We start from the raw sequence: 26441 nt of genomic DNA on the forward strand, positions 1-26441 counted from the left end.
TGAAGTAATAATCCTTGGATTAGTCTGCAATGCATTTCCTTTTGACGTGGAACAATGCATTTCTGACTTGCAACAAGTCCGGCAAAAGAATCACAATACACTACGCAAATAACCTCTCCAAAATGCTGCAAGGATTCTACCTAGACACCAAAGTCAATTGCTCCTTTCCCTATTGTTTCCGCCATAGTGTTTACAAATTCTTCAACAAGGGAACTTTACTGAATACATATGGCTACACCTTCGTCATTGAATATACATCCATACTAGTCCTGACGTATACAAGGAAATGGGAATGCCCCGTGCCATAGATCACGAATTTTGTGTTCTAGGAGTACGAGCTGGCCTCTTATTAACTTACAAGGGCATAATTACGGATTAATGCCTAACCACTATACATGATACATTCAGATATTTTGATGGTACACCCGCAATACAAACTCCACTACACCCTACTATATACACAAGGGGCTGACTGATACAATGCCATGCAGCCGCCGACCTTGACAAAGCAGCTTCATATTTTTAAGGACTACATCACTGCACAACGATCCAATTGTCAAAAAAGACAGCATCTTGTCCACCAAATGTAGAAGCTGAAAACAGCATCACCAGGTTGTTTTACTGCTCATGGAAGTCCTCGTAAGATGACCTGGAGGAATCACTTTGATATGGCGTTGTTTCCCGTGGACTAGATGGGAGTGAATCTTGCAACGACAGACCTAAGGCGACAAAAGAAAAAATGGCCAGTCCTATAGATAGAATTTGCAATTGTGCTAGAGACGTGATACAAAGTATCAACATTAAAGGAATTATACCTGAGTTCTTTTGCCCCCTTGGACGGAATTTCCTTCGTATGAGCTTCTTGGCCTTTGTAATTGTAAGTTGCCTCGCAAAAGGATATTCACCATCACTCTCGCTCCATTCGTCCTGATATTCATCATTATTATGCCCTTCACCACGCATTGTCCGAATCACAAAGGCCTTTGCTTTACGGCGTTGTGTATTGAAAAGCCCCCTAATTGATGTGACAAATCCATCACCTGCACCTTCGCCCGGCCTCTTCAACCATGAAGCTGTTAATTGATCATGTCTTCCATGATGACCAACGTCACTGTCACTCAAGTTAAGATCATTTTCAGGAATAGATCCCTCAAGTGTTTCCCTATGGTTGCTAAACTTCTTCCCCTGCTCAAAATTAGCACCATTAGTTACCCTTTCAGAAATAAAGTAATTATTCGGGAAGGGTTTTCCCTAAAACCTGTGGATGCTGGTATGAACAAAATTACCAGACAGATACAACCAAAAACGGTAGCTATGTTCCCTAGATTTTCAAACAGAAAAGGTGCCATGTGATTCCTTAACTCTTTTAGACTATCAAGTATCAACTAAAATAACATGAAACAGCACCGATTTAGATGTTAGCACGAGCAGCATTTCACAGTTAAGGGGCATGCAGCATAATTTTTCAGAGGCAGGCCCAGTAAAGTTGCAGAAAGAGAAAAACCACACAGAAATTACTGCTTAGGTTGTCGAACCGTCAGTCTTGATTACGGTAATAGACTCCAAAAGTAATAAATCACATAAGCCAAGACCTATCAGAAGTACAGAACAAGTGCTTTCAACATATATAAATTGGTGATAATGTGGATCTAGAATACGATACAGCTAACTGTGAGCAAAGATTTTGTAATAACAAAATTCGTGCCCACCCAGAGCACTTGCCTGCATTCCGGTCACCGACTTCAAAACTCCCCAGATGATATGTTTTTTGACTCTAGAGAATAGTCGCCTCCATGTACCAGTAAATTCTGCCTTGTGGAAAGTATCCATAAGCAACCTTAGGTCATTAATAGCAAGCCTTGACCCCTCATATGTAACAAGAAGTTCAACCTAGAACATCAGCAACAGTTAAGACAAACTGAAAGAATTGTTATAGGATCACTGGACGCAGTAATAACGATAATACCTGGCTAATCTTGATGTTATGAAATTCCATGGACTTCCGAGGTTTTGTCTTCTTTTCATCAATAGACTTCCCAAGCTTTTTTTCCTCGTGAGACAGACGGCCAGACTTGGCAGGCTTAGAATCTTTCATTTTACTTCTCCACATCTCACTTCCCGCAACAGGGTTCTCTAAGACAGAATTGCTAGCATCTACTTTTGAAGAAACAGTAGAATTAATGACTGATACCACATCATTACTTGCAACACTTTCTGACACGCTTTCTTCCCAATTCCTTTCAAATGAAGACGACCGGTGCAACTCTTGATGCGAACCACATACCATATTTGCTTTTATACTCTGAAATTTTGACACCTGCATGTAGATTAAGCATTAATAAAATTTCTTTATACTAGGGGATTGGGGCGACCAATGCATTGGTGAACAGTTGCAGCTGAATCATAAACCTAGACCTGTGATACCATGTTACAAACTTACAATATTAGGGACTGAGCTGTATGATTGTACTGAGGCCCAATGGTCACTATATAGAATACAAGAGCGAAAACATGAGAAACTCCAGACCACAGTCACAAAGTTCCCGGGTCGACCTGGTCAAGGAACAGGGTTAGGCTACTCATGAGAGGTTTTTACACGGCGGGGTCCAAAACGACCCCGCACACCCGTTTTATGTGATTATGCTATAGACTAGGAGATTACTCTAATAATAGTCACTGTTGACTTTTTATGGTTTTCAAGGTACAGCCTTGACCACCTTTTTTTCTACTAGAATATTGTTGTAAAATCCAATAAATATGAGATTATGAAAGTATGTTACAAGACATATCTATACATAAATTTTATGTTCACAAACTAAATATTTTAAAACCACTGGTGCTCAGAATTTTAAAGGTGATTTTGGTCAAAGTGTCCTGCATTTATGAATGGAGGTAGTCCAACTCTCTATGACACCCTACAGAAAATTATAAGCACGTCGATGATCGGACATTGCCCTGTACATGTAGTTGGCAGAATAGTTGTGTGAATAAGAGGCCACCACATAGCAAGGGTAAAAAAAACTTGGGAGTGCGTAAGCACAGTATCAGACATAGAGGGCGTGATTGGTCTCGCACGAGAGAGCCAGGCCCCGCTTGGCCAGGCCCAACGCATGAACTCGGGCAGTGATTGGCTTCCATCTACATCCAGCCAGGACAGGGAAGGATGGTGATTGGTTGGACAGTGTACCTGCACACCTGCTCTCTCACTCGGCTCAACCTGCTTGCTCACGCTGCACCAAGCCAGCCAGGCCCTGCAGGAACGGAACTCAACCGCGTTTCCAGCGAGCCTGGCTCAGCGTTGCCTCGTGCATGCGGCTGGCCTGGCCCGAGCAGCAAAGCAGCCTACCAATCACTTCATTCCTGCATGCGATGGGCCATGTACCAGTAGAAGCAGCATACCAATCACGCCCAGAAAGAACAGAAAATGTAGCTGTTTTCAACGAGACACATAGCCATTACCAATGGGCAGTGGCCATTATTCAGGTCAGGGCTGTTTAATATTGGGTGTCAAGTACTGGTTGAATCAGTCTAATTACCAGCTGGGGCACAGTTGTTCCTTTCTGGAGAGGGGTGTCCACATATAGCATCTGAATTGGGGATCAGTCTGCTTTTGGGCAAAGTTTACTAACAAGGAAAACAACATACTCAGTCATCTTTCTGCTGAATGGACATGGGCCCTGTACACAGGTAATTGGCAGAATTGACGTGTGATTCAAAGGTCAAGGCATAGTAAGGGTTGATTCCTGCTCGTTTCAGAAAATGCATGTTGAGAAAACAGCTACTGTGATCAGGTGAGCTAGTGAATAATGACATTTCCCTCCCCACCACCCCCACCCAGACCTCACCCGTCGACCAGAACTATCACCTTTATTCCCAATGGTATATGCATATGCAGAACAAATTGTGCATATGTTTCACTTGACTCACCTGTGAGTTATCGCTGAGTAAACCTTGCCAACTTGAGACATTTGTTGACGTAGATACAGTTGTTGTTGATTTCCCAGGAAGCTCATGATCTCTGACAGAATAGCTACTAGAAGTAACAGCATCAACACCAGAAGAGAGCCTTCTTGTTCTTCTAGGACCGGTCGATGTTGAAACTCTCCAAACTTCCTTTCCCCCCAAAAAAAAGTCGAAATAAGGATGTAGGACAGAATAGTTTGGGTGGCTCTTGTTTCTGCTTGGCTCCATAGTACATCAGGAAGAAATCGGAGAAGGTCGCCTTTGAGAAGCTCGTTTTCAAAGCTATCACTTTTCAAACAGATAGACGGCAGAAACGGGCTCCTCACAAGGAGGCTTCTCTGATTGGCTCCCATTGCATTAGAAGACAAGCAGAAGCCAAACCGAACTGGGACTTGCAGCTTACCTGTCGTCGTTGTGAATCATCTTCTTCAGGGAAAAAGTATTCCCACATCATTTTATACATTGCTTCGGATAGATATATTCTCAGTGGGTAGATCTCCACCTGAAAAACTTGAGTTAATATCAAAAAATAACAGAGCTAGTAAAGCAAGAGTGTAGACACTAGACAGTGACACTTAATGTTCAGTAGAATCATGAAATACTTAGATCACCTCCATTACTAAATGATCCATTTGCATAAAAAAAACGCCGCCCAGCACACAGGAAGTGTGCAAGCCAAAAAAACAAAACAACAACAACAACAACAATATCTTTGTGAATGCTTAGACTGGTCTATGAAAATACTAAATAACTAGCAGCAAATAAACCTCATAATATTCTAACTTCACTCGCATTTAGAACTATGGTTACAAAGAAATTGGTGATCAGCCCCGCAAAACTAAGTGGGTGGTCAAATTCCAAAGTTGGACTGCACAAATCCTTCCTCTGTCCAAAAGAACGTGTCATCTGATGTAGAAATGCCATTTCAAATATCAGGGGAATAGCACAGTATTATATGTAAACTTATTTTTTTGCATGGCCCAGTTCCATTCATGGGTCATACTATTGGTTTTCCAAAGTTGTTCCACCGTATACTTTCCTCATGAAAAGAGTATGCCTCTACACACAAATCCACTCAATTCCTTAATAATCTTGGTGGTGTGGGAGGTCTGGAAACACCGAAATGATTGTGTGTTCGAGAAGTTGAGGCCAAGTCTCCAGGCTGTGCCTAGGGAAGTAAGCGTGGAAGGCGGCCTCTGGTGTTCTGCAGGGGCTTCGAAGCTCCAAGAGCCCATGCCCAGGTTGATGATGACCCTTGGTTCTTAGGCCTTGTGGTCACTGTTTGTGTTTTTCTTGTAGCTGGTGGCACAAATTTAGCCTTTTTTTTTCCCTGGGGGTGTGGTGTGTGTTCGCTTCTGTACTCGGGTTTGGGACCTTCTGGACTCGTGTACTATCTTTTTCTACCTTAATGAAATGATGCGCAGCTCTCCTGCGTAGTTCGAGAAAAAAAATCCACATAGCTTAATCTTTCAATATCACTGCCTTTGAGAATTGCACGATAGATCCCTAACTCCCTGTCCCTGATCATCTAACAGCTCCCCTTGAGCCATTTGATCATTTTCTAACATTTCCTTAGTCCCTTGTAGGCGTAGGGAGAGAAGAGGATAATTCATAAGTGTGTCAATCCACTCAGGTGCTATAGGGAATCAACAGAAGGCCTTATAGGGAGTAACAAAGCAAATGACTTCCAATGTTGTTCACTAAAAAAAGTTCCCACCACTTAATGAAAGGCTTTGGTACTAGGCTACTCTATTATAGATTCATCTAACTTGCAACTTTTTTTACATGTGTCTAATCAAAATAAACTCACACTACTGAATGGAGGGGGCTTGTTCCCGATAGTTATTTTTAGGGAATTTGGTGTTTCTGCCCCTGTTGTAGCGCGCAATGGTGATTTTACACCTACTTCTTTAACTTTGTGGTTTTGCCCTCATTGTTTTCATTTGAAGCTTCTGTTTACCCCTGTTTTAACAGAGTAGGGGCAAAGTCTGCCTTCGATTTCAAATAACAGGGGTAAAAACACAAAGTTAAAAAAGTGAGCAAAATCACCATATAACACATAAAGTGGGGGTATAAATTCCAAAACCCCTTATTTTACATAAGTACTTTCAATGACAAATATGTTAATATTATTACCATGTGATAAATATAAATCTGTTATTGTGTATTGTGCTGCCAATGACAAGTTTGAATCAAAACATTATTAAATGGCTTATGCTTTTAAATGAATGAAGTGAAACACTATATGATGATTCATGATAAGACCAGTCAAAAGGTAGCAAGAAAACAAACTAAAATACACTGGCGGCCCTTTAACTTGTCAGCCTGTGCCACTTTGGTCCATGAACTTGCAAACCCGAAAAAGTGACCCCTGAACTTGTCCGCCTGTGCCACTTTGGTCCATAAACTTGCAAACGCGAAAAAGTGCCCCCTGAACTTGTCGACCTGTGCCACCTTGGTCCATGAACATGCAAATACAAAAATAACACCAGCTGCATGGCACTGTTCTGCCACGTGGCCGCCTCTGGTAGGCCATGCATGGCACCGTTTGGTGTTGACATCAGCGATGATGTCAGCATTTCTTTTTTAATTTACGAAATTGATATATTTTTATTTGTAGCGTCAAATATATCAAATAATATATCAATTCGTTGCATTTATTAATTAAAAGAGATAATTTTAAAACAAGCAAAAATTATTCGTTTTCTAGGTTTCATATTTTTCCTAGGCAGAGTACATCAGGTTTCATATTTTTCCTAGGCAGAGTACATCATGAAGAGGCTACACAAAACATTTCATGAATTTAGCATTTCACTAATAATTAGTTATGAAATAAACAAATATTTGTTGACGCGTTGAAAGAGCCTTTACACGCATGGGCCAAAGTGGCACAGACACGACAAGTTCAGGGGCCATTGTTTTGCGTTTGCAAGTTCATGGACCAAAGTGGCACAAGCGGACAAGTTCATGGGTCACTTTTTCGGATTTGCAAGTTCATGGACTAAAGTGGCACATGCTGACAAGTTAAAGGGCCGCCAGTGTATTTTAATAAAACAGGATCTGACAATTCCGTGATAAATCCCCCATTGGGTATTCCATAACCTCAATACTTTGGATCCTCAATTCCTCACTCCACACCACCATGAGAATCCAAAACATGCATAAAATAGTTTCCACAAAGACCATAACCTAGCTTGGTTAGCTTAAGTAAAGATACATAATAGTCTATGCACAGAATTGATGAGCATGCAACAGGTGCACAGAAAAGGCCTAGATATTATCAAGAACAAAAAGTGCACCCTACAGTACACCAACACTATTTTTCAGTTATTGAGACTGATTCAAGCTACCATGACAAAGAGAAAAAAAATCCAGACATACAGTTGAAATTTGGTAATATTTGGATTTTGATCCCTTAATAATGCCATTCACTTCCATCTATTGCCATTCTTCATGTCTACCACCTGACCATAGAGATCCCTACAAATATGTTATATGTTTTCTTGCACTAGCATCTCCACTGTTAGTATACTCTGGTCAGCTCTTGCTTCCTACCCCTTTCATGTCTTTTGTACTGCCCTGTCCTTTGACAAAGGGCTGATACCGGCCTTGTAGTTGGTAGTATGGCTGGTACGGCCTTGTAGTAGTAGGTGTACTTGTAGTTGGTGAAACATCACCTTGTACTAGAGTAGAACATGTACATATACAATTGAATGGACTAGCTGCAAACCAGTTCAGCAGCAGCAGTAGCACTCTAGTGTATTCGTGCTCTCTGTTCTCTCTTCTCCACTAATCTGACTCATGCATTCGTGCATGTGTGCACGGCTAAAACCCACAAAATTTTTAGTAGCTAACAAGCTTCATTAGAAGTTAACAGTGCCAAATTGAATATTTGCATGGCAGCCAGAGAACCATAAATTGACCAACCTGGAAGAGCTCAAGTGGATAACTCCCATTCTTAGGAGCACCTTGCTTGGCATCCACACGAAGCATGTTAATTCTGTAAAAATCCAATCAAAATATCATTCAGTGGAATCCCATTTTTTTAACAGGAAGTCGCTGTGAATCCAGAACATTAAGAAGAAAAAGAACAAAACAGTTCTTGATAAACATGTTCCACAGAATATTCAACAATATGCTCAAATATGAAACAGAACAGTTTGAGAAGTGATCGAAGAGATGAAATGAAAAGTAATTCTTACTTTCCAGGAGGTGTGTTCCAGGCAGACAATAAGGTATCACATTTTGCATTGACCATGCAATTCCTCACAACAAAGTATTTAGTTGTAAACTGAGCTATGCCTATATCTTTGTAATCCCGATCAAAATCATACACCTGCAAAAGACTTTCAAGTGTTATATGGAACCACATATTGGTTATTAAATAAAAACAGTTCGCCAGATCTCGAAGAATGGTACATATATATAGGTGAAGATTCATCCATAAATAATATGGACCATGCAATTTTTCCACTAGTTTGAATTGTTATTGTGGATTTTCCACTAAATAAGGCAATTGCATATTTGACACTAAGCGCGTTAGTCAACCATCAAGCATTCCATTGGACTGCCGGAGGGCATGAATGGCATACACATACAACAAATGTCCCTTTCTATTCCTCCTGAGTTCAAACGCTAAACATCATCTTCGGTGCTTCTCACCCCCGCCATCCATCCTCCTTGACGCCTCTCACCCCCTCCAGCCTGATTGAAGCTACAGGTAGCAACAGTGGTGCAGGGATCCCGTTCAGCCAATTCCTCGTCAACCCACCAATATTCAACTATATCCTGACTAGTCACCACCTAAGACCTTCTCTTCCAGCCAGCCACAGTGGTGCAAAGATCCCGTGCAGCCAATTCCTCGTCAGCCCACCAACATCCAACTATGTCCTCCCCACCTAAGACCCTCTCTTCCAACCACCATAGGAGATAGGACTAAGGGTCGGCATGTGACACCAGGTTGCTCAACCTCACACAGATGTGCACAGGCCCAGCTTTTTTTAGTAGCAAAGACCATGCTCCTCTCCATAGCCCAACCTCCTTCAGGCACTGGTGGTGTGATGGTTGCAGCAGGCAGCAGCAGCGGTGGTGGAGAGCACAACACCAGTGGTGAGGAACAGCAGGACACTAGATGAGAGGCATGGGCCAGCACAGGGATGGAGAGGTGCAGAACCAGGTAGGAGAAAGGGTCCAGTGACGAGATGGGTGAGTCTTGCTCAGGCCATGATGACTGGAATCGGGAAAAAGAGCTCGACACATTAGATAGATGACAGGGATAATTTTGTCTTTTTTTCTCCTGTCTATATGGTTTACAAAATCAATTTTCAGAAATATTTTTACACTAATGGACACCTATAGAAACTAGTGGCAAGCTGACCTAACTGGAGGGGGTTTCAATGGCAATTTTACCTTTTTATAGCAGCATCCCAGTTTGAGGGTCAACCTAGTGGGAAATATGCAATTTGCATGATGATAAAACCTCAATGAAAAACAATGATAAGTGAACTCACAAGAACTGAAACATTCAAGCAGGCAAAAGAAGCAAACAAAAAGACCAGAGAAATTAAAAATAAACAATCACTAGAAAGACTGCACACACCATATCATTGATCTCAGCTTCTGCAAAAGTGTTTCCATCTGCGAGCATGCTCCATACAACCTTGCTAATTTTCATAGAAATTCGCATGGCACAAGAAGTGGTTTTGTTCTTTTCTTTCTCCAAATGTGATTGTGAAGCATTTGAAAGTGCTTTCCTCAATGCTGATGATGCAGATATTCGAGACTTCTGTAGGTTTGCGAAATCCCTTTTCAGTCCTTCCACCTGGCAACAGTACAATATTGATCAAACATTGTATTTGAATTATTCTACAGGTGGACGAGTTCCATTGCTCCAGAATTGAAGTGGTTTTACCAATGAAGCTTTCCCATTGTTGATCATCCATAAACAATCACCCTTTTCTGCAGAATGACAGTGATCAGTCCCAATATCACCATTTCCAGTGAGAGACCTTATATCATCAAGCAGTAACTTAATTTCCCTTTCCCTCTGTTCGAGTGTAATTTTCGCAAGCTCCACTTCTTCAACTCCATCAGGGACTACCTCATCAGCTTCTTCTTCAATATCTTCATCATCTGATGGATACTGAAGACTGTTTTTCCTAGGCCTGTGACAGGAAACTAATACTGTGAAGTTCTGTAAGTAACAGAGATTTTGCAAAGAATAGTAGGTTATATTGCATTGAGCCCCATGAGCTTATTATATACAGTGTATAGGACTAACATCCTACGTTAGTAGGCAATGCAGTACAATTCAATCTACATATGTGCTAGAGTCTAGATGGGCTGGTCAGCTGTAAAGCCCAACACAAACCCATATACATATACACATAATATGTCTAACAAGTTCAATAGGTTGTATAAAAAGGGGCAACCTTAAAATTTAATGCAAAGATATGAACATTTAAGTCAATAAAGACAAGGGCAGGAGAAACCATACTTGAGAAATCTAGTAAACATATATATACATGCGCTAGTAAACATCCTTCTCGTATCACCTCAAATAGATGAAATAAATTAAGTTTGTCCTGTTGGTATTATCTTAAGCATTATCACTGCTACTTGCATATTTGCATCACAGGCCTGGGGATCAATTCGATTTTGATTAGGTAGTGATTCTTTTCTTGATTGACCTCCAGACCTGAAAGAAGGCCAACTTGGAGGTGTGATTTGACTTTGGATTTTATTTTAAAGTTATTTACTCGCACAAAAAATTGGGGTATACTCAGTGTTACAGGCTTCTGGCCACAAAAGATGACCAATAGTCATTGATAACCTTCATGTAATAATAAGAACATAGATATTAGTATCTTCGCTAAACAGCATTACAAAGATCCAATTTTACGCTCCACAGCATGATGGTTTCCATGTGCAGCACACCATATGTGTTGGAATGTGGGCCAAAAGTTCAATGCCCAGAACAACTGGTAAACCAAAAAATGTAGGTACACACTGGCACAGTTCTGTAAATAAGAGATGTCTATTCCGGTTGAGCCTGTGTCAGTCTCTTCATTTCTTAATACCTTACATAGTCACTTTTTTGACCTTTATAACCAAAGCACCACAAAAGCTTCAAGACCCCTCAAAACACATAGGAACAGCAACCCACATTATCAGCCTCCATCCTTAAACTTCCTGAACACTGTAAACCTAACCAGTAGTCATCCTAGTCCACTTCATGTGCAACCACGCTTCCCACAGTACCAAAGGCTCACAACCCTTACGTCTACCCTACCAATACCAACCACTGTTGGCCCTCGATCTCCCTGCGCAGGTGAGCAGCTAGCTCACCAACACACTCACACTCACCACGACTAGAGGTAGAAGAAAGGGGTTGAAGACAGGACACACACAGCACGAGCACAGCTCTGAAACTCTGAAATGTGGCAACTCTGAACTAGTTTCTTCCATTGCCTTTGCTTAGTATATATACAAGACTAGTACCAATACAAGGTACATCCTTGTCAAAAAACACTACAAGGTACATAATGAGTTCAGTGAGCCGAGCATGTCATATTATCATCTGAACATCAATAGCTATGCATACATAACAAAATGAGTTGCATGGTTCGTATTAAGATGTTTGTAGTCACTGAACAAAATTTAGCAGAGATCAAATGCTAAATTCGGACACAAGGTTGCCAATTTCAATCTTTTGGAATAATTATAAATGCTTGTTTAAGGAAATACATGCTCATTTGGAACCAACATTTCTAGTTCATCACTAAATCCACTCCTGCATGGTAGAAAACAAAAGTTCAAACGCCCATCGCAAGCAGATTGATTCCAAACTCTGTTGTATATACCCTAGGAAGTAATATCCATGTTCTAATAAGCTTTAAATGATGAACAGAAAAGAACATACTGGACCAAAAACTAGCATCAAACCATGAAAGTAACAATTATGAGAAAACAAAAAAGAATTCATGAAACTCAAAGAAGTCTCACTTGGGGGTTCTTGCTAATACAAGATTTCTAAGCACGTCAAACAGAACTTGAAACTGGCGAGAGGTCATCGTTGCAGTAATGTCTGGAGAATTAAAGCGTAGCTCCTTTAGTGGCTTAACCTGGATTACAGAGTATGAAATTAATTAACCATCAGAAAAAAATTATTTTATGTGTTTAGCTTTCTAACTGAAGTGCATCCAATACAAACACATAGGTATCAGATCTAATTTACCCTCAAGTCTGCAGTTCCACCTTTGTGTCTAGTGTAACGGAAGTACATTTGACAAGGCATAAACACTCTCTCTAACAAGGCACCTGTGCGCTTCAATTTCTCAGAGCTACCTAGAACCTTAGGGAGCCACTGTAGACCAGCACCAGGGTCCACATCAGTGGGGGCTACATGAGCTTGAACATCTTTAAGCATCACAGAGACTTCAGACTTGTTCCAGGTCATTTCAGGTTGTAACTCAAGAATATGTGCACTGCTTGTTCCAAGTGCTTGCTCTAGTATTTCTTTCCCAAGATGAACCACTGAATGAAATGAACGAGCCAGTACACGACCACTGGCTGCAGCAAGTAAAAACCTTCCCTGGTACATAGAGATCATAATTTACTTTAGTTCCACATATGGTTTTAGAGTGGTTTTACTCAATTTGGCAACCATAACCATTAGGTTGGCATTTATCGTTATCTACTAGTGACTTTTATGGCAATAAAAATGTAACCTGCTAGAAAGGATGCAAGTTGAAACCAACTATTATGGTTGTCAATATGGAAAACTGATTTATGAAACAAGTCTACAAGTGAAAATAGAATCAAGGTCATAGTTAAGGTTGAATATTGGAGTGTCCTCAAATTTTTGAAATCTCAAAATACAATGGGCTAGATGAAATGCATGATGTACATCACCTAGACAAACTACATAGTATAACCATTTATCATGGTGTACATAACAAACTAATTTGTAACTGAAACTCACCCAGCGATAACAAAAGAAACAAATATTTACGAAAAAACTTACATTTGCTTCTTCAGAGTGTAGGTTGAATTGGGGTGTAATAACGTTAACCATATATTGGGCTGTCCCTCCTTTATCCGAATCATCAAAAATGTCATGCTTTACTGCATTTATGGTACAAGCTCAAGATCAACTAACAAAGTTCAAAACAATTTTAAACAATTACAGTATTTCGCAGTTTTTAGCTTTTGATGGACTCAGACAGAAATAAGATGACCAAAACTTTCAACTTATGTCCCAGCATGAAAAAAAAATATAGCAAAAATAAACATACCAGCCACATCAGAGGAGTGATTGGCTTTACTATGCAACGAGGAAGATGAACCCGAAGCATCCAGATGTTGCACTGATGGAGAACCCACATGTATCGAAGAGCTGGAATCTTGCGCCAACTTAGAGTCTTCAGCATTCCTTTCTTCAATCATCTTTCTTTGTGCATATTGTCGTGAAGGAGAGGGCTTTGGAGACTCAAATGCTTTGGAAATTCCTCCAACCCATGACCAAACCGCGTCTCGGTTCTGAATAGTCCATAAAATCCTAAGGCCATAAACAAATACTCTTTGGCAATTGTCCGCAAGCACCACATTAAAATCATCATCATCATCGCTAGGCTCAGATAGAGGGTGGTCACTTTCACTGTCATCCTCAAACTCAGATCTAACATATGTTATCTCATGACTCCTCCCAGTATCCTGCCATCCCATAAGCCTTTCCGGATCTGCCTTACGTGTTTGCCTTCTTATCGTGATATAATCCGAAGACAAGAGGAAGCCATCCTCATGCTTTTCTTGGAAATTGCCCATGTTGCATCTGTCATGAACAAATTTGCCCTGTGACTGTTGGACCATAGTCCTTACTTTGGATACATTTTCAACTTTAGACAAATTGCTATCTCGCATCAGATAAACCTCTGGCATGTGAAGATCCAGACCACGATAAACAAGGTCCAGCGATTCACGTTTACAATCAAATGTGTACTGCTGTTTACCTCGACTGTAACATAACTCGTACTTCAAATTTGACATCTTAAACGTCAAGCCAGAAGCAGGGTCATCATCCTCACTTAAAGGTGCATGCCTTATGCAACAGGGAGTAGCATCAACACGGAAAAAAAATTCAACCAAAACTTTGTCCAGCGAGAGGTTACCAGATCTAGTAGCCCGAGGAATTCCAAAACGACGCCATCTAGAAAAAGAACGAAGTTTGTGAGGGGGGCTGTAATTCAAGCTCCACCATTTGAAAACCCAAGCAAGGTCATGAGCTCCCAGGTTCATGGTAGGGAAGTCTTCATCAGCCATTTTGCAAGGACTACCAGACATGGTCCCACAGAGCATTGAATTATTTCCATAAAAGGGTGGTGATGGGCCATTACCATACTGGGATTGCAATGGTCTAAGGGAAAAGTTCCACCTAAGAGAGAGATAAGTAGATCGAAATGGATCATAAACTTTCTTCCGAGGTTCCCCCTCAACAGGGAGTGCATGCAAATAATGATTCAATGGATTCCTAGATTCACACTGCCAATCAATAACCACATTTAGGGAGAATAGAGGAGCATATATAAAAGGTCTGGGCACACGAGATGGAACTTTTAAGCGGCGGTTCTTTGTAATACTCTCAACGCTGCTTATGTATATCTTGAATTCTTTCGCGGAAACATCCACACGACCATCAGTTTGCTGGATCTCCATATATTCAGAAACAATTTGGAGTTTGTCCACATGCTCATAAGGATTAGTTGTCGCCAGGAACTTCCATTTGGTCTCATTGAAATATAAAATTATCTTTCCATGCAAGTAATATCTCATGTCATCCCACCATGGTAAGCTGCGCTCCTTTTTAGGCAGTTGGACTGCTGGACCAGAACAGCTTGCCCTATTGCTAAGATTAACTTTCCGCAGGGCTACTTGAAATGCATAGCTTATATCAGCGAAAGATGGCTCATAACCAACTCCAAAAGATATCTCTCCCTTCTGGAAATAAATAGGTAAATTAGAGTACATTTTCATTGCCGGTGTAGTACCACTGGCAGAACGTAGCATCTTGACCTTTTGCCATCTTCCAATATACAATTCTTGATGTATTTGGGGTTGAAAACATGTTGCCTGAAAAGTGGATAGAATAAGAAAGAAAAGTGAGGATGGACAAAGGATCTAAAATATATATAAAAAAACACCTGTTTGATATAAACAACTCGAATAAACATTTAGATAACCTAAGTTTTCATTCTCATGGTAATAAGCATTCATTGAACATGAACTCATTTTCAAAATGAAATGTTCATATGAATCTGAGTTAAAAGTTACTGGGAAACGGTACAGATCTGGGCACAGATGTTTTCTCATGACTAGTCTATTTATGCGTGTGATGCTACAATATCTAAATATACATCAATGTGACCTAGCATATAACAGGACCTCCTCATTTCCCAAATCTCCCAAACTGAGTCAGGCCATACTCAAAATCTCATCATTGACAAGTTTAATAGTTCATTACTAATATACTACTACATCCCTTCAGATTTAGATGGCGCCTTTTGGGGGGTTCAAAGACCAAGGGTGTGGCACAATGGTCAGCACTGCCCTTGCTTAGTAGTTGATGCAGCAGCAGGCAGGCAGGCATGGCTGCGCACCAATTGCAGCGTTAATTTAAGATGCATGCCTTCACATGCATTTACTAAAGTGATTGTTTGGAAGTAGTAAAGAGGTTCATTCAACTGCATGCATGAGCTTATTTAGGGGTATATTTCTGAATTAGGAAAAGTGTGTGTTCTCTATACCCGACAGCTAGACAACAACAAAATATGTGCCCAGTAAGAAACAGAGGGAGTAGTGGAGTACATCTTAAGTTCCTTCTGACATAATCAGAATGACAAATATAGTTCTCAATGTGAGGCATATTCTGATGTATTTCTTAATATTGGGTGCCACGTGCCAGTTGCCAGTCTAATCACAGTAACCAGTCAAACTACCAATTGGGGCAGAGTCGTTTCTTTCTGGAAAGGGGTTTCCACATAGCATCTGAATTGGGGATTGATCTGCTTTCTGGCGAAGCTGGCTAACCAGATAAACAACATACCCACTGTTAGAGTATGAGTATTACAAGCCCATGAGGCTAGGCCCATGAGGCCCATGTATGGCAACTATATTGCCACCCTGTTTAGGGTTGGCTGAGATTAAGGAAAACCTAATTCTAACATGGTATCCTCGCTACGGTCACCTTCAGGTCTTCGGGTGTGCTTGATACTCGAACACCCCCGCCACCGCTCCCCACAAGCTGGCTCCCCGTTCGACCCTCTGTGTCTTCCTCGGATACTCCCCGGATCACAAGGGGTACCGATGCTACGACCTTACCTCTCATCGCGTCCTCATCTCTCGCCATGTGGTGTTCGATGAGTCTGTCTTCCCCTTTTCCACCACCACCACTCCCGCTTCCACCCCGGACCTTGACCTATCCTCTATGTTTCCCACTGACTCGGTGGTCGAGCCACCTTTGTCGTTGTTTCCTGCAGGTATTGCTACGCCGTACCCCTCGCCGGGGCCTTGCCCCAGCTCGCCGGTCGCTCGTGACACCCCGGGGCATGTTCCCTGCCCAGGCCTCGAGGGGTCACCTTCCGGACCGGCCCCTGCACACGAAACGGGTCCCGGGCCGACGACTCTAACTCCGGCCCCACCGGCACGCTTCGCCCAGCCGGTGCTCGTCCACCAGCGATGTGCCCGGCTGGCGCCACTGCCTCCGTCAGCACCGGTGGCCGGGGTCACCTACGCCACCGGCGGCCTCTTCTACGCCGGTGACACCGACACCGCCCCGAGGCCCCCAGCTACTCGTGTCGCGACGCCGGTGTACCACCCACCACTTCTTCACCGACACTCGCGTCATGCTCACCCTATGGTGACGCGACACACGGCTGGTACCCTACAGCCCCGGGCTCTTGCAGCGATGCCCGGGGACTGGCCGGTCTCCCCGGTACCCTCTTCCGTCCGCGAGGCCTTGTTAGACCCTCACTGGCGCCGCACGATGGAAGAGGAGTACGCGGCGCTCCTCGCCAACCAGACATGGGATCTGGTGCCTCGTGCGCTGGGATCCAACATCGTCACCGGCTAGTGGATCTTGGCTCACAAGCGCCGTGCTGACGGCACTCTTGAGTGGTACAAGGCTCGCTGGGTTCTCTAGGGCTTCACTCAGCGCCCCGGTGTCAACTACGACGAGACTTTCAGCCCAGTAGTGAAGTCGGCTACCGTCCGCACGGTGCTCTCGCTGGCTCTCACTCGCGGGTGGCCCGTGCATCAGCTGGACGTCAAGAATGCCTTCCTGCATGGCGTTCTCACTGAGACAGTCTACTGCAGTCAGCCGACGGGGTTTGTTGACTCTTCTCGTCCCGACATGGTGTGTCGGCTCAACAAGTCTCTCTAAGGCCTCAAGCAGGCCCCTCGGGCGTGGAACCATCGGTTTGCTGCTTTCCTACTGACACTGGGATTTATAGAGGCCAAGTCAGATACTTCTCTATTCATCTATCACCACGGCGCTGAGACTGCGTATCTGCTGCTCTATGTTGATGACATTGTCCTCACAGCCTCCAGTGAGTTCCTCCTTCGCCGGATCATCGCCTCTCTTCAGCAGGAGTTTGCTATGAAGGATTTGGGTGCTCTCCATCACTTCCTCAGGGTCACTGTTGAGCCTCATCCTGCCGGGTTACTCCTTCACCAGCAGCAGTACACTCTTGATATCCTGGAGAGAGCTGGGATGACTGACTGCAAGCCCTGCTCCACTCCGGTTGACACACAGGGCAAGCTCTAAGAGGCCGGAGGCACCCCAGTGACAGATCCCACTGCATATCGGAGTCTTGCCGGTGCACTTCAATACCTCACCTTCACCCGGCCAGACATCACCTATGCAGTTCAGCAGATATGTCTACATATGCATGATCCCTGGGAGCCACACCTCACCGCTCTCAAGCGGATCCTTCGCTACCTCCATGGCACCGTCGACTTCGGCCTCCTCCTCCACCGAGCTCGTCGTCTACACTGATGCCGATTGGGTCGGGTGTCCGAACACTCGCCGTTCCACCTCCGATTACGCCGTCTTTCTAGGCGGCAACCTGGTGTCCTGGTCGTCCAAGCGCTGGCCGGTCGTCTCCCGCTCCAGTGCCGAGGCGGAGTACCACACTGTTGCTAACGGCATGGCTGAGGCTTCCTGGCTCCGACAGCTCCTCGCCGAGCTCCATAGTCCTCTCTCTCGGAGCACACTGGTCAACGTCAGTGCGGTGTACCTCTCCACCAACCCTGTGCAGCACCAGAGGACTAAGCATGTGGAGATCGATCTACACTTCGCCTGTAATCGGGTCACCATCGGCGATGTCCAGGTCCTCCACGTCCCGACCACCTCCCAGTTCGCCGACATCTTCACCAAGGGTCTCCCATCCTCGACCTTCGCCGAGTTCCGCTCCAGCCTCAACATCACCAGTGGCTACTTGCGTCTGTGGGGGCTTGTGTGTTGTACTTTCTTTCTTTCGTGTTCAGTCTGCAAACTCCGTTGCGTCGGTAGTTCAGACTGCGGAGGGGTATTAGAGTATGAGTATTGCAGGCCCATGAGGCTAGGCCCATGAGGCCCATGTATAGCAACTATATTGTCACCCTGTTTAGGGTTGGCTGAGATTAAGGAAAACCTAATTCTAACACCCACTCCCCTTTCTCAATTTGTACAGCTATGCATTGCAGTCATGTCAAATTGAGGCAAAACTAATGTGCGGAAGATCAAACCAAGTTATGCATCTAGAAAGTATATAACTTAAGGCAGTGCGAAGCTGGCACAAATTACAGGAGGGTGGCAAAAACTAAAAATAGTTGAGTTTTCTAGAAAGTGTATATATATAACTTAAGACAGTGGTAAGCTGGCACAAATTACAGGAGGGTGGCAAAAACTAAGAACAGTTTTGAGTTTCTGAAAGCGCATATTCATAGCCTTCTCAGTGTAATAAAAATCCTTAAACAAAAACATTAGTTCTAACACAAAGGAAAGAGTGCAATAGAACTGACCTGCTGGGCAAACACAATACGGCCTTGACATTTCCCACTGAGTGAGGAAAACAGAGGAGAAGTATAGTCTCTTAACTGTACAACCAAGGACCCAGCAACGACAGAAACATCACTACCATACAACCGAGAGAATGGTATGTTTTGCTCCTGACAGACAGAGTCAAGCCCCTTTATAAATTCAACCATTTCTACCTCTCCACCGTCTATCCTGGTCAAAGTAACATCCAGATCGGATGCAGAAAATGAAAGAAGAGAAGCTCTTCGCGAGCTTTGTCTGAACCCAGCTTGAAAACCTTCTGAGCATGCTCCTGAGCCTTCTGCATGTACCATGTTCTGACAAGCCACATAATATGATCGAAATGCTTGCTTATGGATTTCTTCCTGCAACCTTTGAAGAGCTGCAGTGTCATGAATGTCAACTTCAACACCATTGTAGAGAACTTTTCTCTCAGAGCTGCGATTGCTCGGATCTACACTTGCTGATATAGCTTCCTCAAGATAATTCAACCTAACACCTAGCTCACAGATTTTGCTCCTCATCAAATGGTAATGTTCATCGAGCCAACCTTGGATGGGCTCTTCCTCTATATCTGCTGTCAGTTTACGCAATACAAACTTCACGGATCCAAATTTGGATCCCCCAGAATTAACCTTTCTAGATTTTTCTTTTCCATCAGGACATATTATACTTCTTTTGGCAGAGGAGATAAGCTTAAGGGCACGAATCATATCTTCAACAGCATCCTCTATGGCACGCAATGGCAACCTGTAAGGCATGCAAATATGGACATCTAGCCCTTGAACAACCCAGTCTCTTTTAGATGATGGCTCAACCTTTGCATCAAGCAAACTCCCAGTGCTGAAAGGTATACAGGATATTTGTATGCGGGTGCTCTTTAAAACTCTAGCACCATTAAGAGTAAGAGAGAGACCTTCAGACAGTACACCTATCTTGGCATTTTCGGTAAAGATTGATTGTACATGCATGTTCGCTTCAACACCATCAGCAAGTTCAGCAGATACCCTTAACACATCCACATCAATGGCAAAAACTGACCCTTTTATGTCAGATTTCTGAGGTTTAACTGAACCGGCAGTCATGTTGCCATGTTCATTTGCTTTGATACTGGCAACTTCAGTATTGGTCTTCTTTTCAGATTTTTGGGACTCATGATGTAGGAAATGCTTAAAGCGGATGAATGTCTCATATAGTGCTAAATGAGCATCAGGTTCCCATCTCAGATAAATATCTGAAGCACTAAAGAGGGAACAAACAGCAACTTCCGTATGGCCACTGGATCGGCGAACAATTTTAGCATTCTGCATGTCTAGTAAAGTTACTCTGACACCAGAGCGATCCTCAGGTAATTCCTCATAGATTGCCTTCACCCGTTCCAATTTCGCTTCTGTTGTCTTTCTCTCCTTGTCTATACACATAGAGAGATGAGATAGTACCAAAGATGCAGAGAACCGCAAGTGGCAGCCTGGTAAAACTGATGTTATACTTGCCCTACGTGGTGTGCCATCAGCAGAAACACTAACAATTACTTGACCACCTTGAGAGCCATAGTTCACGCGCTTTGGATCAGCAATTGGCATATTTACTATGTTTGCATCACCACAGTACGTAATAGAAAGTTTTTGTAGGCTTAATTTTAATTTTTTCACACCTTTCATTTTCTTTTCCCCTCTACGCTCCAAATTCTTTTCTTTAGCACTTCCGCCAGATGACTGAAGACTCTTAAATAGAGTCCTAAACGACATCAAATTAAGCACAAGTGATTCCAAATGCCTGAAGCCAAATTTCACTTCTATATCACTTATATCAATGGAAAAAACAAGTGCATGCCTACTAGTTTCAACCATATCTTGGACATCACTTTCCCTATATCCCCAGTCAAGGCTCATCTTTGTGATATGCATTAGGGAACCAGAGTAAGTATCCACACCAAATATGTTTTCCTTTAAGAACTTTCTATATTCTTCCTCCATGTGCACCAGCAATTCACCAAGTTCTGTGTGTATCTGAATCCCCTTGCTTGCAATATTATTTGCAAAAAAATGTGATGACTGGGAACAAGCCTGCATTTAAAAAGGAACATATCAAAAGTTCAAAACACAAGTCAAAGGATGATGCTTACACTTAGCAGTGCATTTATAAACTCTAGATCACATCACTAACAAATAATGGCTAGATTACCAATGCAAATGCTAGCTTAGAGGAATAAGCGCATTCTATTGTCCAAACAATAAATAGTACTCCAACATATGAAGGTAAAAGAGAAAAGAAAGAAAACCCATAATGAGAGCCAAACCACAATACCCACACTAGCCAGCATAGTCACACCTCAACAAACTTCTCCATTATTTTCCAATGGTGCATGACCAGCACTTGTGTTTAAAGTGAACTATGCTCAGCATCTACAAACACCAACCAGAAGTAGGCATTTTTTTTAATCAAACGCGCACAAGAGCTGTGCAGCTTTGTATTAGAGATAGAAAAGAAAGGACCTGTCCTTACAATGCCCCCAAGGGGCAAGGCTCACACCCAAGAACACAAATTGACACACAGCACAGACAATGGCATTCAGCAGGAAGCCCCCCCCCCCCCCCAATTTTTGCAAAATATCTGCAGCACGCAATGCTTCAACACAAAAATGCTGTTTGTTACCAGCACAAGTCATTTTAGTAAGACAACTATACATGTAACATGCCAAATCCCACAGGACAAAAAAGTTCATAAACATAATAGGCCTTATTCTTATTACCATAGGAACTTACATGGTACAATACCAATCCATTAAGACTGTAAAGCAAGACAGTCATTTCCGGGGCAGCAACCGTGCAAGTCCACAAAATTGGCTTGATCTCCCTTTTTTGAGAAACTTCTTGATTGGAGTTTGTTTTAGAAAGCTTCATTCCTTTGGTTCTCAAAGAATGAAGCCGCATCCATGGCATCAGTCTGCTTAACATAACATTGCATTGGGTACCGCCAAGCTTGGCATCAATCTCAGCTCTGATCGGAAGAAATGGCTAAAAGAAGATATATTTTAAGGCTCTGAAAGTTGATGACAAATTATAATAAACCAACTAAAGTGCATGATACTTACGTCAACAGGGACATCCAAAGAAGCTATTGCGAAAACTTTCAGAACTTCCAACAGAGAGCTAGAACCTTCTCTAATTAACTGAAAGGAACAAAGTAAAATTTTATTGATTAACAGCTACTGTTAAGTACAAGAGTACTAGGGGGAGGGGGAGGGGTGGGAGAGAGAGAGAGAGAGAGAGGGACTACATGAATTTCGCTTAGATCAATTTGAACATCGAAGTGTGGTGTCGCTTCTTCAAAATCGTCCTGTGGTAGGGATTTTGCACAAGTAAACTGGATCCCTGTAATGTTGTTGTCAACACTAAGTCCTTCCTGCAGGTGTCTGAACTTCACATCAAGCTTCGGCACACTGAAGCTAACCTTCCAAAGAACAATCGCAATATTTAGCTATATTTTTCAGCTTTCAGCAAGAGCAGAGAAGAAAGAGAACACGAGTGGGTACAAAGACATGACAATGGTCACCAAACATGCCATTTTGGACATCAAAAGAACATTTCAAGATATAAAGTTTGATCATATTTCTTTATGACAATGTATCTATAAACAATTAAACATAATAACATGTTATGAAGGAATAAGTCTTATTAACACCCACACACAAAAAACTATTGCTGGGTTTGAAAATGTAACATCAACTTCAGAACCAGGTTTATGACACTCTCAAACTTTTAAAGTCGCACAAAAACAAAACTACCACCATATAAGTCAATTCAAGTTGCAAGTACCTCCCTAACTAAAGCAAAACAATTGACTTGGGAGGGGGGGAATTCACTGAGATTTTATTTCACCGGAAGGCATTTCACTCATGTTAATCACATCTCAATAAAATTCAACCTTTAGGAGACTCGATACTACCTAATGACAAGAATTGAGAATATTATGAATGTGAATTGACTTATCAAGGTGGCACTCAAATGACATCGGCAAAGTGGTTACAGTGCTAACATGAAAAAAAATAGTATTCGCAGACTAAAAAACATAACATTTTTCACACAGATAAATAGATAAATCCAAGTCAATTTTGGGTACACTAACCTTATCCGGAAATACGAGCATTTGTTTCTTTAACAGCGGTAGAATGGATTTGCTTTTTGATGTTTGTTTGATTGCTGAATTATCTCTGATAGAATCTCCAGTGTTCAAAGAGACAGTGTTATATTCTGGAATCATGTGCTTCTTGTGAAACATCCTTTCATCAATGTTGGCAATAGCATACCCACATTTGAATTCCAGGTTAATGATTTTAATACCTTTCTCCCTGATAAAAAATAAATAAATTCATGCAAAAATAGGTAATACTATAGGAACATCAAATTGTTATAGCATTGGTATGCACTCTGTGTTGCGTATGTAAGCTCTAATTTTCACAGAACCGCGATACTGCAAATAGAAGGTATTTCAAGAATACTATGTAAGATCCCAGACATATTTGATGATTTTACTGTGGAAGTGATTTATATGTTGATAGTACAACCTTCACCTGAATATATCAGACTATCAGTTGCCAAGGCAGAAGAGGAACTCACTTTTCATGGCCGAAGTTACAAGTAACCAACAAATCTTCACAAGCAAATGGGGCCAAGCTTTTCTCTGAGTTAGATACAGAAGCTTGATCAGACTGGAAAGCATCAAGCAGACTACAACTGCCCATCGGATCAGTAGTCAATCCCAAATCTCCAAAGTGTATATTCAAAGGTAAAAGATGCAACTTGACACCAAGAATATGATTAGGTCCAGCAATTTTAAATGTATCCACCGTTAGTTCTTTGATGTCAACAGCACCTTTTGGTACCTACACCATTGTTTGCAAAGTTAAGATGAAAAAATCAAAGTAGCAGCATGTACCAGACATCACCATACACGAGAAAACAGATAATTTGAAGAGTATAGTGCTTCCAGTCAAGCATTCAACATAACTGTACACACACATAACTGTCGCATTTGTAAGGGTAAGTGATGTGTTCTCCTAGATGCCTTATTGCATTTCACAAGAATTTTGCATATACAACTCAGATCACCAGAATTGTGAAAATTAAACAGACACTGAATGCTAGTGCATGCAAATAAATCCTGAGTAAATTTGCTTGAGGTTACAGGCATAGCATACAGGAGTTGCACAATATTTCCAGTTTACATCGGTCTACAGGGCACAACAGTACAGGTGTCTGCAGCATGTAGAGAAAAAAATGAGGTAATTCAGTCCTGTTTATTTTCTCATTCATTCGGCACTAAGATTAACTGCAATTATTTGTAAGGATGCCATGATAGGCAGATTAATAATCATGTAATGGAGCACAAATTTCATCTTCATACACATTGAAAGGATCAATCTATCTCCTATCTTAAAAAGGCCTTGCATTATACTGCCTTTTCTGACCATGTCTAGTTACCTGGGTGCAGATGATTTTTAATTGCAAACAAAATATTAGCTTATATAAGAAATTGTTGAGACAGTTTCTTACCTTGATTATCAGATCTGTCACGGAAACTGATAAAAGTCTTGCCATGCTTGATGTGACCAGCCATTTCCCTTTTCCTGTAGAGCGAGGCCTTGCTGACTTTCTTATCTTTTTATTTTGAGAAGATGATCTAATTACAATTTCAAGATCATTTATAAGCAATTGCAACTTTGGGTCCTTAGAGATAACACCGAAACTTAGTTTGACTAGAGACTTGCGGAAACTTAGTTTTATTTCACCAATCGAAACAGATTCAACTGAACCCTGAGAAGTTGGATAATGTGAGAAGATGGATTAGTAAGAAAGGAATAGAATTGAAGGAGAAATATAACTACACACATAATTATTCAACATAACACAGAGAGTCTTAAGAACATCAATATTTCATAACAGAAAGAAATATTATGGTCAGATTCTCCTTATTTACTCTGAAAGCAGAAAAATAAGAAACATGGAAAACAACACCTCCATTATAAAACAATACTTTAACAAAGAAAATATATATATAGCTGCAAGATAGTGTACTAAATGTCAAGGTAATATTAAGATGCTTCCCAATTATATCAAGAAGTGCAAGCCATCTGTTTTTGGCTCTACATAGCAGTATTAGTTGCTTGACAACTGTAAGATGCAAAAGGCACCAAACCAAAATGTTACTAAAATAAATTGAAAAAAACAAGCATGGACAACCATTAACTTCCTATAGCTCTAGAACCTCACAGCATGAGATGAAAGACAAACCTTACAGAACTTTATTGTTACATCCCTCAAGCAGTTGAAACCAGCAACTCGAAATCCGACAGAAGCTGAGAATACACGGCTCAAGAACCAAGCTAGCAATCTTGAAGCAAATCTGCAAAGAATGAACCACACATATCAATGTAGCATAGTCGTACCTTTGAATGATTACTTCCTGCAGAGGTTAATACTAATGTGCTAGATTGAAATATCGAAGGATTAAAATGAGGTTAATGATTGAGTAATGACCAATCAAATGTTCTTTCCCTCACAAAGTGGCAGAAAAATAAACTCCGACCAAGTAACCAACACAAATAATCCATGCACTACACAAAAAAAGGTTTCCAGATTTACCCACAATGTGGCATCATAATAGAATGAATTTGACAGCTTGCTGAATCTTGGACATAACAATAACATGCAGCGTATAAGAAGAGAAACTAAGGTATGTCAATCTCTACGTGGAAACAACGATTTTAACAAAGTGACCAAGAATCCATGCTCAAATATAACATAACATGATCCAGTTCTGCACCAAAGAGCAAGAATATGGAGGGCAGAACACATCAGAACAAATTGCTACTATCGTGGTCAAAATTAATTAAGCTGGTCTAAAAGAACTTTGAAATCGAGCGGCTCAAAATAGAACTTTCACTATACCATTCAACCCACCACAATTGGAAGCTCCAAAATATAGAGTGAATCCAATGTCTTGATTTCACAATACATCCTCCAAAGCAACCAGTCAAATGAACATCGCACGGGCCACCAGCCCGCCTCAATGCTTAAGCTTGCCATTAAAAAGCTCAGTAATCATATCATGAACATTTACGCCTCTAACTTGAATCGTTTTTTTTTTATCACAGAAACATTTAATGCGCCTCTAACTTGAAGAAGAGCCACTGCAGTGTCCAAGCGCCAATGGGCATCACCAAAAACCGCAATTCACTACCACACAGAATCCCATCACCGACAAGCAGCGGCAGTAGTACGCAACCCGTCCCTCACCGCGGAATGCCGGATTCCCCCTACGTCCCCAGCAGTCCCACCACCCCGCGCGTCCCAAAACCGGCCTCCGCGAGAGATCCTACAGTCCTACTGCGCTGCAGCGCTGG

At 41.9% G+C, this 26441-nt stretch overlaps 1 protein-coding gene and 1 long non-coding RNA gene across 4 annotated transcripts in view; one reads left to right on the forward strand and one right to left on the reverse strand.

Annotated features, from left to right (window-relative positions):
* LOC8056717 (protein SABRE) overlaps window positions 1-26441 on the reverse strand; it is a 26906-nt gene continuing 465 nt past the window's right edge. The window contains exons 2-23 of one of the 3 annotated variants that reach the window (XM_021462529.1): window positions 25330-25441; window positions 24592-24852; window positions 23656-23921; window positions 23165-23387; window positions 22316-22489; window positions 22131-22208; window positions 21802-22053; window positions 19021-21102; window positions 13260-15090; window positions 12989-13089; window positions 12200-12556; window positions 11968-12086; window positions 9875-10127; window positions 9563-9784; window positions 8166-8299; window positions 7891-7963; window positions 4367-4465; window positions 3928-4113; window positions 1967-2317; window positions 1723-1890; window positions 816-1185; window positions 1-719 (exon numbers count right to left, since the gene is read on the reverse strand). In XM_021462529.1, coding sequence (XP_021318204.1) covers window positions 619-719; window positions 816-1185; window positions 1723-1890; window positions 1967-2317; window positions 3928-4113; window positions 4367-4465; window positions 7891-7963; window positions 8166-8299; window positions 9563-9784; window positions 9875-10127; window positions 11968-12086; window positions 12200-12556; window positions 12989-13089; window positions 13260-15090; window positions 19021-21102; window positions 21802-22053; window positions 22131-22208; window positions 22316-22489; window positions 23165-23387; window positions 23656-23921; window positions 24592-24852; window positions 25330-25441 — 7813 coding nt within the window. In that variant the 3' untranslated portion in view covers window positions 1-618. Of the gene's footprint in view, window positions 720-815; window positions 1186-1722; window positions 1891-1966; window positions 2318-3927; window positions 4114-4366; window positions 4466-7890; window positions 7964-8165; window positions 8300-9562; window positions 9785-9874; window positions 10128-11967; window positions 12087-12199; window positions 12557-12988; window positions 13090-13259; window positions 15091-19020; window positions 21103-21801; window positions 22054-22130; window positions 22209-22315; window positions 22490-23164; window positions 23388-23655; window positions 23922-24591; window positions 24853-25329; window positions 25442-26441 lie in introns of those variants that run through there. The other 2 variants (XM_021462533.1, XM_021462537.1) reach the window with 2 other exon arrangements.
* LOC110436179 overlaps window positions 24231-26441 on the forward strand; it is a 4053-nt gene continuing 1842 nt past the window's right edge. Inside the window, exon 1 of the long non-coding RNA XR_002453913.1 lies at window positions 24231-24320. This is a non-coding gene — a long non-coding RNA (uncharacterized LOC110436179). The remainder of the gene's footprint in view (window positions 24321-26441) is intronic.

Source organism: Sorghum bicolor, chromosome 1 (assembly GCF_000003195.3).
Source record: "Sorghum bicolor cultivar BTx623 chromosome 1, Sorghum_bicolor_NCBIv3, whole genome shotgun sequence".
NCBI lineage: Eukaryota > Viridiplantae > Streptophyta > Magnoliopsida > Poales > Poaceae > Sorghum > Sorghum bicolor.